The 18,419-nt window shown below is 41.4% G+C and overlaps 1 protein-coding gene across 1 annotated transcript in view; it reads left to right on the top strand.

Annotated features, from left to right (window-relative positions):
- Nucleotides 1-18,419, top strand: part of LOC137430005 (scavenger receptor cysteine-rich domain-containing protein DMBT1-like) — a 188,904-nt gene that overhangs the window by 139,107 nt on the left and 31,378 nt on the right. The window contains exons 27-32 of the mRNA XM_078780034.1: nucleotides 1,374-1,685; nucleotides 6,955-7,002; nucleotides 8,574-8,885; nucleotides 11,705-11,752; nucleotides 15,913-16,224; nucleotides 17,068-17,379. Coding sequence (XP_078636160.1) covers nucleotides 1,374-1,685; nucleotides 6,955-7,002; nucleotides 8,574-8,885; nucleotides 11,705-11,752; nucleotides 15,913-16,224; nucleotides 17,068-17,379 — 1,344 coding nt within the window. The remainder of the gene's footprint in view (nucleotides 1-1,373; nucleotides 1,686-6,954; nucleotides 7,003-8,573; nucleotides 8,886-11,704; nucleotides 11,753-15,912; nucleotides 16,225-17,067; nucleotides 17,380-18,419) is intronic.

The raw sequence follows: 18,419 nt of genomic DNA, 5'->3' as shown, positions 1-18,419 counted from the left end.
AACCTCGCTTTTCTTCAACTTCATCATCTTCTCTTGGAGCCCATGGATATTTGAGAGCAGCATTTGTTGAACAAATTGGCTTGCTGGTTGTATCATCACTGAGATGTAGTGATTGGACATGGACATGTACAGTGATACTGCTGTTTGAATACAGATTATTTCCTTGTGTCCAGCATACAATCACCTTCTCTTTGAAAAGGTGACATTGTAGATTATAGGCGGAGTTGGTAGAGCTGTCCAACCAATGGAGTGAAGGCAATCCGTCTGCACATACATTGTCCAATAGTCCAAACATAGTCCAAAAATGAACTGGATTTTACATATTAGACGATTTTGGGGAAAGTGTAACATGTTATGCTGGTCTATGGCCCCTTGCTTATTGTTTGCATGAAGATGTGCCGGTCCTTCATGTGAAGAAGTTAATTTTGACTGCCTTTTTTTGTTTTTGCTCTGTTCTGTAAATGCCAAACAGTCATTGTTGCGTTTCGTTGCCGATTACGTCCTTTAAAGTGGATAAGTAGAAAACCAACAAAAGTAAATGTGTTTCTGGTGTGGGAGATGTTGAATCGGACTGCAAGCACACTCTGCGGTCACAAGCCGTTTCACTGGGTGTCAATGAGAATCAAAGAAGACCAGAAGCCTTGCTACGCACAGTTCATGCATGAGTTTGTAATTAGTTCATGATGCTGTCAATTACTCACCGACTCTTCTCAAAGTACACCATGGGAACACTATCATCCACGAACTAATACTGACAGACTGTGCAGACACCGATTGTGACGTCCATCCGAAGTACGGTGTACATATTCAAGTGAAACACTGGGATGACAGTTTGTAGCTGGGCCGAGCTTTCAAATCTAGTGTATATACAGCTTAGCGGCGAATGCGCATACCTCTCTTTCTATCATCATGGCAGCTCTTGGTATATCAACGGTGGGGTTTGTGCAAAGCAGATTTCCTGATGTAATTGCACTGGACTATTCTCATGAATCACCGTGATCGAATAACGTCGAGAAGGTTCTTTGCACAATCGGAATGGAAGTCTGAAATTCCTTGGGCATAGTTATTTCCACTTCTTTGTCCAAAAGAAGGCCCAAATCGAAACATCAGTCACCATTGTGAAAGATGGCGTTGGGGTGGGGGTGGTTTACATCCTTCTAACCCCACACGAAGATGACATCCTGTGCTTACTTTCTTTGCCACAGAGATGTGAGGTTCCACTAAACATCACAAACGTTATTATGTTGTCCTTTAACGATGATGATATGTTTTTTGATAAAATAGTAAATAGCAATAATTCGTTCTGCCAAAATGCACGTGAGCGCAAACAATGATCTATTTCTGAAGATATTTTTCTTCTTGTCGTTTTCCAGTGATGGATGTCCGTCTAGTAGGAGGAAGAGGATACTGTGAGGGTCGTGTGGAGGTGTTCTACCAGGAAGCATGGGGCACTGTCTGTGATGACTATTGGAGTGTAACAGATGCACATGTTGTGTGTCGCCAGCTCGGTTGTGGATCAGCCCTATCTTCCCCATGCTGTGCATCATTTGGACAAGGAAATGGTTCCATCTTGATGGATAATGTGCAATGTAATGGCTCAGAACATTACCTTTCACAATGTTCACATCAGGGTTGGTACTCTCACGATTGTTGGCATGGTGAAGATGCGTCTGTTATTTGCGAAGGTACGTGGTTTTACAGAAGCGGGAGAATATCATAAACTTTTATATAGTTTTTGCCAAATATAGTTGTTCAATCACAATAATTTCCAGTTAAGAGAAAAATATATCTTAGAAAATTCTCTGTCTGCATTTATAACAATTTCTGTAACTGTGAATAATGAGTGCAGACACCTCTGAATAATGCTCTGGTGAAAAGTCAAAATCATTGTTGTTGAGAAAAATAACATATTGTCCTGTGGCTGGCTCTCAGTTAACACCGAGAGTGCCCCACGGATGGCATTCGAGCTTACTTTGAAGCGTTATCCAAATCAATGGCAGATGATATTCGAGGGGCGGGGGGGCGGGTGGGGGGGTTGGGGAGGATGCCGACTTACCTGGGTGGCCCCGACGAGGTCTTCACCCTTTGAAAAGAAACTCACAATAACCAGAATTGAAGGTACAAAAATAAACACGGCTTTATTGCCAGACCCCGAGAACAAACAAACGCGCCGATGAACTAAACCCCTCTAATGGAGCGCTCCCACACTGACTTCAACTACAGGACAAATGGAAGGATAAATATAACAAATGTTATGTTCTATGCGGTGTGTCTTATCTGTCTGGATGTGATGTCGGGAATCGTCAGGTCCGAGCACGTCGTCCGACCACAGCTCCGGTTGGTGTAAACATCGGCCTCGCTGCACGGTCCATCCCATGCCACAGCACTCGTTCGCAGGCACCAGGAGCAAGAACAACAGGGGAGGATCATCGTCGGTGCTCGACCGTCTCTCCACCATTCGTCGTCACCCAACAGGCAAAGGTCCACATGGGAAGAAGTCCAAATGGGAGAGAAAGGAAGAGAGGTCTGGGCAGGAAGGAATCGAAAGACGAGAAGAAGGAAATGTCGGCCAGCGAGTGGTTTTACTGCCCGTCTCGTGACGTCAGCTCTCTTTCCCTCCAACCAGTGCGTCGCTTCTTGCTAGACTTTCGCGCCCCCCTCACATCACCGGTGCTTCTCCTCCAATCGGTGCGTAGCTTCTTACTCGTCTTTCGCGCCCTCCTCTCTGAATGGCTGAGTGCTTCGCGCCTTTGGTGTCATGCCATCTGTCGGTGGCCAATCAGTGTGGCACGTCCTTCACCTTCCCTACTCTGCCAATCGGCGACCTGCTTCCTACTCGCCCCTCCCCCCTGTCAATCACGAGTCCTTCTGGGTGTGGCTATTGCCTGCATGATCGATGTTTGCCTGCCATGCCACCAGTGTGCGCGATCGCTTCCGGTCTGTTCTTCCGTCAGTTCCTTTGTTATTGTGGCGGAGGGGGAATTAATTAATGTGTGCGCTAATGGGAATGGATTCCTAATCTACGTGTCTAGTGCGTTGCCATATGGGACAATGGATAGCTCACAGGTTTGACACACCGGGGAATTAGCGTAATCCCTCCTATACCTATCACATGATCATCCTTGTATGATCACAGGTATACACTTAATCCGACAAACCGCCGAAAAAAACTTATTACAGGTAAGGTTCCATATCACGACAGCAGGAGCATAATATCTATGCAGATCTACCTGGATCTATATATGCCCTACCCAAAATTCATAGGAATATGTAATGGTGAGAATTCAATCACTAACCTTTGTGCATGACTTTCATCTTCATGGAAAATCATTGTAAATAATCCCTCAATATCTTTGATAGTACACACATGTTATCTTATCACTTGTACAATTCCACTTTGGTTTCCAAATCTCTTTTCCTTGGTGAAGGGTACAATCGGAAATTTGATATGGAGGTTTTACACGGCAATTCTGCTCCTGCAGACGGTGGATGACAGTCTGTGGAGCACCTGAACTTGAAAAGTGACTAAAGGATCATTTTTCGACAGGCGACAATAATAATAAGGTTTGATAAGATTCCAGTTGAGAAAAGGACAAAGAAGAGAATAAACCATTTGAAAAAGGACAAAACATGGAAAAGACAATCCACAATGAAGAAACCAAAGGCCACACGTAGCATGAACATATTATACCGATTCACAGCAAAGAGGAAAAAAATAGCAGATGCAAGAAGTCTCTCTGAAAGAATGATTCAAAGGGAAAGACCAGATAGAATCTGTGATGTGGATTCAAGTATTTGATGACCATGTATTGCACAGAGAGGTGTGGGTGATGAAAGTGTCGTACAAAAGAGTTTCCTGGATTATATCATGGCATATTATCAGTGAAGGAGAAAACAAAGAGCGAGAAAGGCAGGAGATACAGCATCCCACTCCTGCAGGTACAAAATGGACAGGATTTCAAACACCATGTGAAGTGATATTAGGATGTCCACTTCCTCGGTTTATTTGCAAATGACTGATCGTGTGTGCTGATAATGATGGGAATGGTTGGTGAAACCCCCGTCAAAGTTCCAAAGGAATAGACAGTGATAAAATTCAATACATGTGGACAATAACTATTATCAAAAATATATACATATGTTCAACCGTGAATGAAAAAATAAATCTCACAAATACAAATACACAATGCATCCAATCAACAGGTTGAAAATTCCCTTTTCCAAACAGGTGTGAATGCATTTGTAATTGTTGATATACATTGACAAGGATCACATTCCGAGACACCGACCACCTACGAAGTGGAACCTTTCATGAACTTCACCATTTTAGCAAAATATGAATTTATTTAGTTTGTGCAATGTTCAGATCTGATCTTAACTTGAGCATACCCGTTCTCAAAAGAACATCAACTGATACTTGATAAACAGAAGTACCAGCAATCGGGTTGTGTCCCGTTCCTCCTGTGAAACTTAAGTTGAGTTGCACAGTCTTGTGCTCACGAACCAGAACTGTAATTAGATGACATTCTATCCCACAATGAGCTTGTCCATTGTGAGTATTGTGAGTATCTTGTCCATTGTATAAATTCTTTCAGTTGCAAAATGGGCCTGTGTACCTTGAGATTGGATTTCACACAAACATGGAAACTTGCTATGCCTGGGCAACTTTACTCTTGATTTGCTAAATTTTCTTCAATTAATGAGGTGGAATGCTTAGAAATTTAATCACATCAGAAGACACACAATTTGTTGAACGGATCATAGGCTCAGGTTGTACGCATTGTTGAGATTGAATGTCGTACCTCTTTTGGTGTATGTGAAAATTCCAATGTTTTCCAAATCATCCAAGTGATGCTGCAATGGCACACCTGTTACTTTTGAGGAAACTTCACAGAAAAGGAGGAATGGAGAGAAATCTGATCAAGTGGTTGAATCATTTTTCAATCATTGAGAGGGAAGTGTCCCATGGATAGCACTTCAGATTAGACTTATCATTTGGAATATTGTAGGAAAAGGTTATGCCATTTAAAATGCCTCTTTGATTGTGGACGTTGAAGATTTCTGATGGTGAGGGAAGATGTTTGGCAGAGGTTATGCCATTCTCCTCACCAATGATTATTGTTAAAGGATCTTGTGCTCTTTGAATTGGATATCCATTAAAATAGCTCGTCTATCTTGTAAACTCAAAATGTATTTGCTTTAGATTTTTTATTGGAAAGGAAAGCAAAACTGCATCATATTCAATCAGTAAGTCATTGTTGTGAAAGATGTTTTTCCTTTGATTTTTGTTATTGTTACAGATTACAAAAATGATTGAAGAAAGTATCCCCTTGGAGGAGAAAGGCTTCCATTTTTGTCTAATAACTTTTGTCTTCTTCAAAGTGATACACTACATGGCCAAAAGGATGTGAACACCCGAACATCACACATCTCATTCCAAATTCATGGGCATTAATATACAGTTGTTCCCCCCCCCCCCCCTTGCTGCTATAACAGCCTCCACTCTTTTGGGAAGGTTTTCCAAGAGATGTTAGAACAATGCTTTGGGGATTTGCTTCCGTTCAGCCACAAGAAGATTAGCAATGTTGGGCACTGATGTTGGGCGATTAGGCCTGGCTCACTGTCGGCTTTCCAATTCACCCCAAAGGTGTTTGATGGGGGCACTGGCACTGTGCAGGCCAGTCAAGTTCTTCCACACCGATCTGGCCAAACCATTTCTGTTTGGACCTCGCTTTGAACACGGGGGCATTGTCATGCTGAAACAGGAAAGGCCCTTCCCCAAACTGTTGCCACAAAGTTGGAAGCACACAATCGTCTAGAATGTCATTGGATGCTGCAGCATTAAGATTTCCCTTCACTGGAACTAAGTGGCCTAACCCGAACCATGAAAAACAGCCCCAGACCATTATTCCTCCTCCACCAAATTTTACAGTTGGCATTATGCATTCAGGCAGTTGCGTTCTCCTGGTATCGGCAAAACGCAGATTAGTGTTTTGGACTGCCAGATGTTGAAGCATGATCCATCACTCCAGAGAACGCATTTCTTCTGCTCCAGAGTCCAATGGCAGTGAGCTTTACACCACTCCAGCCAATGCTTGACATTACGCATGGTGATCTTCGGTTTGTGTGTGGCTGCTCGGCCATGGAAACCCATTTCATGAATCTCCCGATGAACAGTTGTTGTGCTGACGTTGCTTCCAGAAGCAGTTTGGAACTTGGTAGTGAGTGTTGCAACCGAGGACAGACGATTTTTATGTGCTACGTGCTTCGACACTCGGCGGTCCCATTATGTGAGCTTGTGTGGCATACCACTTCTGGTAGAGCTGTTGTTACTCCTTGACGTTTCCACTTCACAATAATAGCACTTTCAGTTGACTGGGGTAGCTCTAGCAGGGCAGAAATTTGACGAACTGACTTGTTGGAAAGGTGGCATCCTATAACGGTGCCATGTTGAAAGTCACTGAGCTCTTCAGTGCGGCCCATTCTACTGCCAATGTTTGTCGATGGAGATTGCATGGCTATGTGCTTGATCACATATACCTGTCAACAATGGGTGTGGCTGAAATAGCCGAATCCACTAATTAGAAGGGGTGTCCGCATAGTTTTGATCATGTAGTGTATTTTGATGTGACGGGTCTTATTATTAATGGGATATTCTTATCTTTCTGTCATAGTAAAAATAAATGTTGTAAAAGAGGAAACAAAATATCAGCAAATTGCTGTTTGGGAAAATAACTTTTTCATTTCCACAAATAACTCGATGTAATGAAGACAAATGCAATAAAAATTTCATGTTAGTTGTACAAATCGCTCCACAAGTACCCTTACATATCAGTCAAGTTTGAGAAAGGCTTGGTATGTGTGGAACTATTGGAATAAATGTCAGGAACAATCCATAAAAAATGTACAACAAACCTTTTATAATTTTAATTTTGTCTCTGTCGGATAAAACAGGTTCAACATCGTACACCACAACAGCAACAACGACAACAACTCCTGGAGGTAATCTTTTTTACTTTCGATCAAACCATAGTGTGAGTAAAAAAGTTATTTCATGAAATAAGTTAATACATGAATCACCTAAATTGTCATAACAGGTTTTAAATCAGTTTATATTTTGTGAAATGTTCTTTTGAGTAAATTTTTCGATGAATTACTATGTTTGATCATCTTTTGTAATCAGTAAAATATTTAATGGAACAACCTGGATTTTCTTCAACTTCATCATATTTTCATATTTTCCTGGAGACCATGAATAATTGAGAGAAGCATTTGGTAATCGAATTGGCCTGCTAGTTGTATCATCGCTGAGATGTTGTGATTGGACATGTGCAGTGAGACTGCTGTTTGAGTACAGATTATTTTCTAGTCTCCGGCATAAAATCACCTTCTCTTTGAAAAGGTGACATTGTAAAGATTGTGGACGGAGTTGGCAGAGCTGTCCAACCAATGGGGATGAAGGCAGTGGGCATGCACATTCATAGTCCAATCATCCAAACATGCTCCATAAACGAACTGGCTTTGATACATTTATTGGATTATTTTTGGTACAGGGTCACAGGTTGTGCCGGTCTATGGCCTCTTGCTTGTTGTTTCCATGACGATGTGTTGTTGCTTCTTCATATAAAGAAGTTAATACTGCCTTTTTGTTTTTGCTCTGTTTTGTAAGTGGTAAACGATCGTTGTTGAGTTTCGTTGACGATGACGTCCTTTTAAGTGGGAATTCAAAAGAAAAACAATAAAAGTAAATATGTTTATAGTGTGGGAGATGTTGAATCCGACAGCAAGCACACTTTGACGGAGCAAGCCATTTTACTGGGTTAATTGAGTTTCCACAAATTCCAGAACCCTCACTACCCACTGTTAATGCACGACTTTGTAATTACTTCATGATGCCGTCAATTACAGTACTCATCTACTCTTCTCAAAGGACTCCCAAGGGAACATTAAAATCCACAAACTAAGACTGACAGACTTCGCGGACACCGATTGTGACGTCCATCCGAAGGACGGTGTACACATTGAAGTGAAACACTGGGATGACAGTTTGTAGCTGGGCCGAGCTTTCAAATCTAGTGTATATACAGCTTAGCGGCGAATGCGCATACCTCTATTTCTTTCATGGCAGCTCTTGGTATATCAATGGTGGGGTTTGTGCAAAGCAGATTTCCTGATGTAATTGCACTGGACTATTCTCATGAATCACCGTGATCGAATAACGTCGAGAAGGTTCTTTGCACAATCGGAATGGAAGTCTGAAATTCCTTGGGCATAGTTATTTCCACTTCTTTGTCCAAAAGAAGGCCCAAATCGAAACATCAGTCACCATTGTGAAGGATGGCGTTGGGGTGGGGGTGGTTTGCTCCATCCTTGTAACCCCACGCCAGGATAACATCCTGTGCTTACCTTATTTTGCGCAGAGATCTGAAGTTACACGAAACATCACAAAAGTTATGGTATCCTTCAAAGATTTTGATATGTTTTGGGATAAACTAGTAAATAGCGAAAATTCGTTCTGACAAAATGCATGAAAGCACAAACAATGATCGAAAGTATTTCTTGTCGTTTTCCAGCAAATTCTGTTCGTTTAGTAGGAGGAAGTGGACGCTGTGAGGGTCGTGTGGAAGTGTTCCGCCATGGTTCCTGGGGCACTGTCTGTGATGACAGATGGAGTATAACAGATGCAAATGTGGTGTGTCGCCAGCTTGGTTGTGGATCAGCCATATCTACCCCATGCTGTGCAGCATTTGGACGAGGAACTGGATCCATATTGATGGATGAAGTGCATTGTACTGGTTCAGAACATTACATTTTAGAATGCTCACATCTGGGTCAGAACTCTCACGATTGTGTGCATGCTGAAGATGTGTCTGTTGTTTGCGAAGGTACGTGGTGTGACAGAAGAAGAAGAATTTCAAACTTGTAAAAAATAAATTGCCGAACGTAATTGTTTAATGACAATATTTTCCAGATAAGATGAAAAATATATCTCAGATAATTTTCTGCCTACATTTATCATAATTTCTGTAACTGTGAATGATGAGATTCAATCCAGTTGAAGATTCAATCAATCCAGGTTCAATCCAGTGAAAAGTCAATGTCATTGTTGTAGAGAAAAGGAGCATCTATAATGACAAGAATTCAAACACTAACCTTGGTACATGGAGTGCCATATTTTATTTTTTGTATACATCGTCGAGGCTTCTGGAAGAGCTGGAATCAGTACACCGAACAGATCAGGACACAAAACGACTACAGGAACCACTGAGAAAAGGGGAACACCAACAGCAGAGTTGAAGCCAAGATAGAGGCAGACTTTGACAAACAATTGTATACAAAAAAATCTTTTCTACCCCCGGTAATTCACCCCAGAGTCCTTGCAGTGTTCATATGTTTTATTCCTCTCCCACCTCCCCCCAAGTCCTCCCAATGTCCCTGCTCTCAAATGTTGTGTTTGTGTCCTTCCCCCTCTCCCCCCTCTCTTTTGTGTCCTTCCCCCTCTCTCCCCATCTTGTCTGCCGCTCCCCTTGTTTTTTGTGTTTTGTGTGTCGGTTTGTCTTTTTGTGTGATTAATGTTAGCTCTTTCACGAGCCTCGATCTTGTATACAAAAAAAAAAAAAAAAACAAAAAAAAAACAAGGGGTGTGTGGAGGATTGAGGTGCAGGAGAGGATGCATTGGGTGAACAAGATGGATAGAGAAGGAAACTCTCAGGGGGGAACCTGGATAAGATGTATTTCAGCCACTACTCCACTACCCTCAAACGCACTCTATGCGTAGCCAGGTGAACTGATACTTAAACGGAAGTACCAGCTAGCGGGTTGTGTCCCATTCCTTTTGTGAAACTGACTTGTGTTGCACAATCTTATTTGCAAACCAGGTTTTTCCAAACAACTAGTTGGAATGCTTTCAAAGTTCATCACATCAGAAAAGAACCGTAATTTGTTGAATAGATCATACCTGAGAAATTGGTTCAGGTTGTATGCTTTGTTGAGGTTCAATGTCAAACTTCTTCTTGTGCATGTGAAAATTCCAATGTTTTCCAAACCATCAGAAAGTGATGCTGCAATGGCACACCTACCACTTGAGAGGGGACTACAGGGTGAACGTAGAATGGAGTTATCTGATCAAGTGGTTGAATTTCTTTTACCTGTGACATGTTGCCAGTCTACAAGAGCTTGGTGTTGCTGGTGTTGTTGTTGTTGGGGTTCATGTTGGGGGTGGATTTTTTAATGTGTACGCATTGTTCAGACAGTCGCCCGACCACAGCCACATCTGTTGCTTGACTCCGCTGAGTAGGATGCTGAGTTCGAATCCCGGTCGATCGCTGAATTAACACCAGGGGGGTTGACTCAGCCTGTCATCCTTCTGAGGTCGGCAAATTGAGTACCAGCTTGCTGGGATGAATGATCCTGGTGTGTACCCCGATTTAGAATAGGTATGCAGTATCCCTGCGCATCGTAAGAGGCGACTAAGGGTTGGCGTCAGGAATGGCATCCAGCCATAAAAACATTGCCTCAAACAGGGAACCATGATTGCCATGGGGCCCGCAAGGCTAACCGCTGCTCTAGCGGGGAAAATGGCCTTAAAACGATCATTCATTCATTCATTCTTCAGTGTAAATGCTGCTTCATCAGGATGGGAGAAAGACCTTCATTTTTGTCTCATAACTTCTGCCTCATTGAAATTGATCTGTTGTGAGAGACACCATTATGGTATTTGCCTATCTTTATAATAGTGCACTTGCTCGTCCGTCCATTCATCTGTCTGTCTGTAACATTTCATTCCACCAATTTGGTGGACAGCTTGCCTGACTCCACCCACAATTTCCAAATGCCAAATTTTAGCTTATTTCGGTAACACTTCGGTAACATTTAGAGGTTGCACCATATGTTGACTTTTTATTGAACTGAACCATCTGTTGAAAGATGCTGCTTTGTGCAACAGTCATGCTTCCTGTATATTTTATCTTTGTCTGAAGCAAATTGGCCAATAACTTTTGAGACAGGGCTAAAACACTGATCACAAACCCATGAACTGCATGAACTGCCATGCTTGCGATCCAAATTTGAAGAAAAAATAGATTGTGTAAAAATAAAAAAAAACGCCAATCTGGCAAGACTTCAAAATTAGCTCCCATGTCATTACTTTTTGGGTTGTAGAGTCATCTGATATAATGGAAAAGGTCGCATGCAGTCAACAGAGGAATTTTGAGTTTTTTTTTCCCCCATATGAATCTGGACCACCCTATTATGGAGTGCGGGGGTGGGGAGGGGGGGCGTGAGGGGGTTGAAGACTTTTGGTGGGGAGTTGGGGGGAGTTCAGAGTTGTTGAGGGGAGGGTTTCAAGTCTTGGGGTGTGGAGGGGAGGGGTGGTGAGAACTTGGGGTTGGGAGGTTGAGGGCTTGAGTGATTTGTGAGGTGCGAGAGAATTGAGCACTTGAAGTCACATTTTACATTGCATCTACGGGTGGGTTCCTGCTGGTCTTTCTCTAATAGTAAAAATGCATATTTCAAAATAGGAAACAAAATATCAGCAAACTACGGTTTATAAAAATAACTCATTTTCCATGGAGAACGAGTTTGAGAAATGCTTGTTTTGTGTAAAATCATTGGAATAAGTATATCGGGAACAATCCAGAAAAAATGTGCAACAATTTTTTTTTTTATAATTGTAATTTTCAATTTTCTCTGTCGGATAAAACAGGTGCAGTATCTACCACCACAACAGCACCAACAACATCAACCCCTGAAGGTAATCTTTTTTGCTTTTATTCAAACCTTAATGTCAGTAAAAACTTCTTTCATTAAATAACTTAACAGATGAATCACTTAAATTGTCACAAAAGGCCTTAAATCAGATTGTATTTTGTGAAATGTTATTTTGTATGAATTAATTGATAAATTGCTACATTTTATCACCTTTTGTAATCGATTAAATATTAGATGGAACAAACTGACTTTTCGTCAACTTCATCATTTTTTTCTGGAGACAATGAATCATTGAGAGCAGCATTTGGTGATCAAATTGGCTTGCTAGTCGTGTCATCGCTAAGATACATTGAGGGGATATATACTGTGATACTGCTGTTTGAATACAGATTTGTTTTGTTTTTTACAAATTTTCAGCATTCACTCACAATGTCTTTGAAAAGGTGCCATTGTTACCTTCGCCACCAAAGGTGGATGGAGGTTATGTTTTCACCCCTGTCTGTCTGTTTGTTTGTGAACAAGATATCTCAAGAAGTTGTGGACAGATTCGGACGAAAATTGGCAGAGATGTAGCGTATGTGACGAGGACGAAATGATTAGATTTTGGTGAAGATCCGGATTCAGATCCGGCTAGTAGAAGTTTTAAAGTGATTCTTCACCATTGGGAGATCAGCCCAAAAACGATAAATAGCAAGATATCTCAAAAAGTTGTGGACAGATTTGGACGAAACTTGGTGGAGAGTTTGGATGTGTGACAAGGACAAATAGATTCGATTTTCGTGAAGATCTGAATGACTAATAGATTCGATTTTGTTGAAGATCTGAATATGGATTCGGATATGAGAATTATTTAATTTTTTAAGTGATTCTTCACCATTGAGAGATTGGGCTAAAACCAACAAATAGCCGGGTATCTCAAATAGTTATGGATGGATTTGGACAAAACTTGGTGGACAGGTTGTGTGTGTCACAAGGAAGAATCGATTCCATTTTAGTGAGGATCTGGATCCGGATCCGGCTAGTATAAGTTTTTAAGTGATTCTTCACAATTTTGAGATTGGGACAAAAACGATAAAAAGCAGGATATCTCAAAAAGTTGTGGACGGATGATTTTGATTAAATGTGATTCCGTATTGTGATTTTCTGGTCTACTCTGGGATACAAAACGTAAACTGGTCACCTGGTGGAGGTATGCTCTCTACTGAGTGCCGTTCTAGTTTCTTGAGAGTTTGCAGGTTCATATTATCATAATATACTGCAGGAATAAATAAAAAAAATGCAGAAATTATTGTTACAGTACAACGTGTTACAGTACAAGTGATATACAGTACAACTTCCATTTTTACTTGTGTAAAAGAACCTTTGGAAAGTCAGCTCATAAGTGCAGACCTGGAAGCAAGAATGATAAATCAAAGATGGGGCAGATGCTATTGAGGAGGGGGATGAGGATTGATGGGAGAAACATCATGATAATGAGGAGGATGAAGAATAATAATAATGAAAAGCACAAACTCGGAGGTGGTTGAAAAAAGTGGGAAGTAAAAGTGATGTTCTTCATGAAAATATAACATTTTATGAATCCTAAGTCACATGCAGTTCCTTTTTAGCTTTGTTGCATTTACAGCACCTTCCGAAAGTATTCACACCCCATGACTTTTTCACATTTTTATTCTGTTACAGCCTGAATTTTGATTTTTTTTGTCAGGGATCTTCACACAATACTCCATAATGTCAAAGTGGAATTTTTTTTCAATATTCTTCCAAAATTATTAAAAATGAAAACTGAAATGTCTTGAGTCAATAAGTATTCAGCTCCTTTGCCATGACACTCCAAATTAAGCTCAGGTGCATCCAATTTCCTTTGATCATTCTTGAGATATCTCTACAACTTGATTGGAGTCCACCTGTGGCAAATCTAATTGATTGGACATGATTTAGAAAGAAACGCACCTTTCTATGCAAGGTCCCCCAGTTGACAGTGCATGTCAGAGCAGAAACTCTACCATAAAGTCAAATTAAATGTCAGTAGAACTCCGAGATAGAATTGTGAGGAGAAACACATCTGAGGAAGGGTATAAACCAATTTCTACAGTCTTGAAAGTACCCAAGAGCTCTATCATTAGGGAATGGAAATAATGTGGAACTACCAATACTCTACCTAGAGCTGACCATCCAACCAAACTGAGCAACTGGGCAAGAAGGACCTTGATCAGGGAGATGACCAAGAGCCCAATGACCACTCTGACAGAACTACAGAGTTCCTTGGCTGAGATAGGGGAAACTGCCGGACGGACAACAGTCTCTGCAGCAATTCACAAATCTATGCTTTATGGGAGAGTGGTCGGAGGGAAGCCACTCCTGAGAAAAAGGCACATGACAGCACGCCTGGAGTTTGCAAAAAGGCACGAGAAAGACTCTGAGAGCATGAGGGAAAAGATTCTGTGGTCTGATGAGAAGAAAATTGACCTCTTTGGCATGAATGCAAAGCGCTAAATCGGACGGAAACCGAGCACAGCTCATCACCCATCTAACACCATCTCTAACGTGAAGCATCATTCTATGTGGATGTTTTCAGCGGCAGGGACTAGGAGACTTGGAAGGATAAAAGGGAACAATGAATGGAGCCAAATACCTCCCTCCCAGACTCAGAATGAATTATCCAGTCATTAAGCCACAAAGTCTGGTGAATCCTACCTACCCTCAGTTTGGATTCTGTCTCCATTACTCAACTCTGGACATATTGTTGCTCCTCTCTCAATAATAACTGAATGCCCTAAATCTCAAAAAAGAGGTCAGGATCAGAACTTCTCGCAGACTACAAAGCCTTTGTCCATAGCTCAATTGAGCACTCCTGTTTCCTCCGGAATGGCTGACCAACAGCGCAAGTCTCTCTTGTATTGTGTGGTATTTAAATCTCTTGATATTATTGGAATCACGTGCATTGAGGCCAAATAACTTTGTTGCCCACATTCTGCTGCTCACTTTGCAGGCAGGTCATGACTATAAGTAATAAATATAAAATTGAGAATAACTATGAGTAAAAAGACAAATATAACATCTGAAAACACAATTGGAGGCACCACAGACTTAATCAAATAATAAATATAGCACAATGTACCTCTTCAGAAAAAGAAAAGCTAGAATAAAGCTGGCGAGGGAAATGTGAAGGTATAAAAGAACATGACAAGAATGCATAATGTATTGAAAACCAGAAATGAAATAATGAAGACAGAGCAAATACTACTTGGTGATGGTTAATACAGCAATTATTTTAAAGAAACAATGAAGAAAATCGTAACTATTAAATGCATCCACGTGATGTCAAAAATGTAATTTCGAACAACGAGTACATCCGCTCCCTAAGTGAGTGGCAGGAAGGGTCATTGCTCTAAAGGGTATATAGATTACAGTAGATCTAGGGTTGGGCCTCTAGAACATCAGGGTGTGTTCAGTTACAAAGTTTCTTGTGGAGAGCCACCAAGTGGTTAAAGCATTCGAGCAAGCACGCCATTCAAAACTGTTAACGAACGGCTGGCTTGGCAAGCGCTACCTAGCTGCTTGGTAACTGAACACACCCTGCTTTTCCTCCATTTCAGTTTTGTGTTAAACAGCGGCAGCGATTGTTTTAAAAGGTAATCAAACGTGTTTGTGGTTTATAATATTTTGACTTCTAGTAGAGGGTGCTCCGACCAAAATGTCACGATAAGATGTTTATACATGTTAACACGGCGTTTGTTCAAGGAGGAGAAACCCCTTGGGGAGATGGGATATTTATTATTAGTAATAATATTGTTTTGTAATAACATTAATATCATGCTATTATCATGAGTTTTGTTATAGGAAGCGTCCTTGAAAAAAACGCCACGATAAAGCTATATTAACACGGATATGCACCTCAGCACGCACCCCCTTCAGTGGGGAAACCCCCCTTGGCGAAGAAAACTCCCTTGGGGAGGGGGGGGGGGGAATGAATGTGCTACAACCTTTATTGTGTGACCCTTGGTCCCCCTGTCAAGTTTGGTCGAGATTGGATAAGTAAGGACGGAATGTATCGTGGTCAAGAAATCATCAGACAGACAGACTGACCCCAAATTGAGTATTGTAGGATGATTATTTCATCGTTGTCAGCATGTTATGAGGTACTGTCTGTCAAAAAATGTATTAAACGAGCCAATGGTGTCCTCTTTTTGTCCTCCTTAACAGTGCTGTCTGTTCGTCTGGCTGGTGGTTCAAGCCGCTGTGAAGGACGCGTGGAGGTGTTTTACTCTGGATCCTGGGGTACCGTCTGCGATGACAGTTGGGGCTTAAATGATGCACGAGTCACCTGCCACCAGCTTGGCTGTGGAGAGGCCTCTGCTGCTCCATGCTGTGCTCGATATGGACAGGGCATCGGAAACATATTTATGGACAACGTTGGCTGCGACGGCTCAGAGTCTTATCTTTCCCACTGCAGGCATTTGGGTCTGGGCATTCATAACTGCCATCACCATGAGGATGCTTCAACTGTTTGTCAAGGTAGGTAGTTATAGATGTAAACAAATACAAAACTCATCAATGCAGCCCACCACATCCCACAATTCAAACTACCTGTCTGCCTCACTACCTTGCTGTCAATGTGTTACCTTCTACCCTCTGTCACTTTGCTTTTCAATGAGCCAGGACGTTGTGTGCAAAAAATACCTTGCACTTCCGTCCACTACAACTGTTTTTTTTATGAACACTGTTTCCTCTAAAGTCACGTGTACCAACCTCACCCTCTTTTGACCTTAGACAAAGAGACAAACCAATCTCTCTCATTAGGGCCAAATTTACGAAAGACATATAGCGTGCGCCTTGCTAACACACGCCCAACCCTTAAATGCTGACAAAAACATCGTTGTACGAGCACAGCAAAACGCACGTCTAAACATAAATTTATGTAGAGAGATAAACTGTGTTTAGTTCTGCGTGTCTAAACAACTGATTAGCCTGTGAAACACCGCACATATCTCCAACATCCAATTGCAATGATGCACTTGCATATAATCAAAGCGCCACAGACAGGTCAATATGTTGGCGGGGATTTTATTATATTTATATTTTATATTTATATATTTAGATATTATATATATTTATATATATATATATATAATAGTGTGTGTAGAACACACATCGTCCTTCTGTGTGTCTGTGCTCAAAACATAAGAAGTTTTATATTACCACTCTGTAAAGAAGAGTTTACTCAGAAGAGTTTGACACCCTAATCACTTTTTGTGGGTATTGTTAGAATGCAACCAAATCCTCACTAATTTAGGATTGATTTTCAGGGTATTGAAAGAAGTAACATGTGCCATATTTTTCTCCTCATTTCTTCCTCAGCCACAACTTTGCGTCTTGTTGGAGGTTCACACCACTGTGAAGGTCGGGTGGAAATTCTCTACAACGGAACTTGGGGCACCGTTTGTGATGATTTGTGGAGCTTCAACGATGCCCAGGTGGCGTGCCGTCAACTTGGCTGTGGAGCGGTCGTTGCCTCCCCACATAGAGCACGGTTTGGGCAAGGAAATGGACCAATCTGGATGGACAACATGCTGTGCTCTGGCAATGAAACCAATCTCTCTCATTGTCAACATTCAGGCTGGGAAAATCACAATTGTCACCATAGCGAAGATGCTTCGGTTATCTGTCAAGGTTTGCATTTTACGTAAATTAATTTGCATATTGGGCTGACTGCCGGATATCTGAAAGGTAGTAAACTTGCCTGCCGCTGTGTCGGTTGGGATTGATTCCCATCTATATATAGGCTAATGCTGTCTGGCTGTCCCACCTTGAAACACAGAAACGCTCCTCGTAGAGAGAAAAAAACATTACATAAAAGTTGCTTCAAATTCATCCAAACCTATGGGAAAATTATACTTTTTTCATTTGGAACACAAATTTAACCTGGGCAGTGTATAATGTAACAGACCTCTACTTCAAACTGAAAAGTCCAGAATGTTTTTCAAAAATATATTTGCTGTTAAGAAATATGACGCGATATATTTGCTGTTAAGAAATAGGATGATTTTGGAATTTCACAATATTTTTTCCAGTATATTTACAAGGCTAATACTGTGTCTGTCACCCCCTGGCACACGGAAATTATCATCGGAGACAATAAATTATGTAAAATGTTACGACCTAGCCCTTGGGTAGAAGGCTCAGGGTACACCTATTGCTTCAGAGGTCCTAATTGACATACTCAGGTGAATATGTTCCCCGTTTGTGGGTCGTGCTGTTTAAGCAGCCAGATCTGACTGAGCGAAATTATTCAAGTGCTTACGCAACCTTACACCCCTCACTCAGCGATACACAATATGTAAATATCTGCCGATCTTGCAATGCAATGCAAGTTCAAAAATGAATACAAATCCTTCACTCAGGATAAACCAAATCGTAGGATATACGACCAAGCAATAGGAAAATTCCACGGACATGTGGAGGTAAAGAAATCATTAATTCAGGACAGACAGGTGCCGAGATGAGACAGACATCACAATCAAATACCCCAACAGATATCCCTATCTTATCCTATGGAGGGGAGGTGAAGCAAAATAACAAAATAATATTTATCAGGGCATAAAATAAAAGGGGGAAAAAAGGATCGTAATGGGAAAGAGAATGAGGGAGGAAGGAAGGAATTCAAGCCTATGTTGGATGACTCCCAGCGGCCCTGTCCCAGCCACAGGCTC

The sequence above is a fragment of the Myxine glutinosa genome, chromosome 6, assembly GCF_964187855.1.
Source record: "Myxine glutinosa chromosome 6, kmMyxGlut1.1, whole genome shotgun sequence".
Lineage (NCBI taxonomy): Eukaryota > Metazoa > Chordata > Myxini > Myxiniformes > Myxinidae > Myxine > Myxine glutinosa.
Note: the sequence above shows the minus strand (reverse complement) of the source record. Positions and strands in the feature narration are given on the sequence as shown.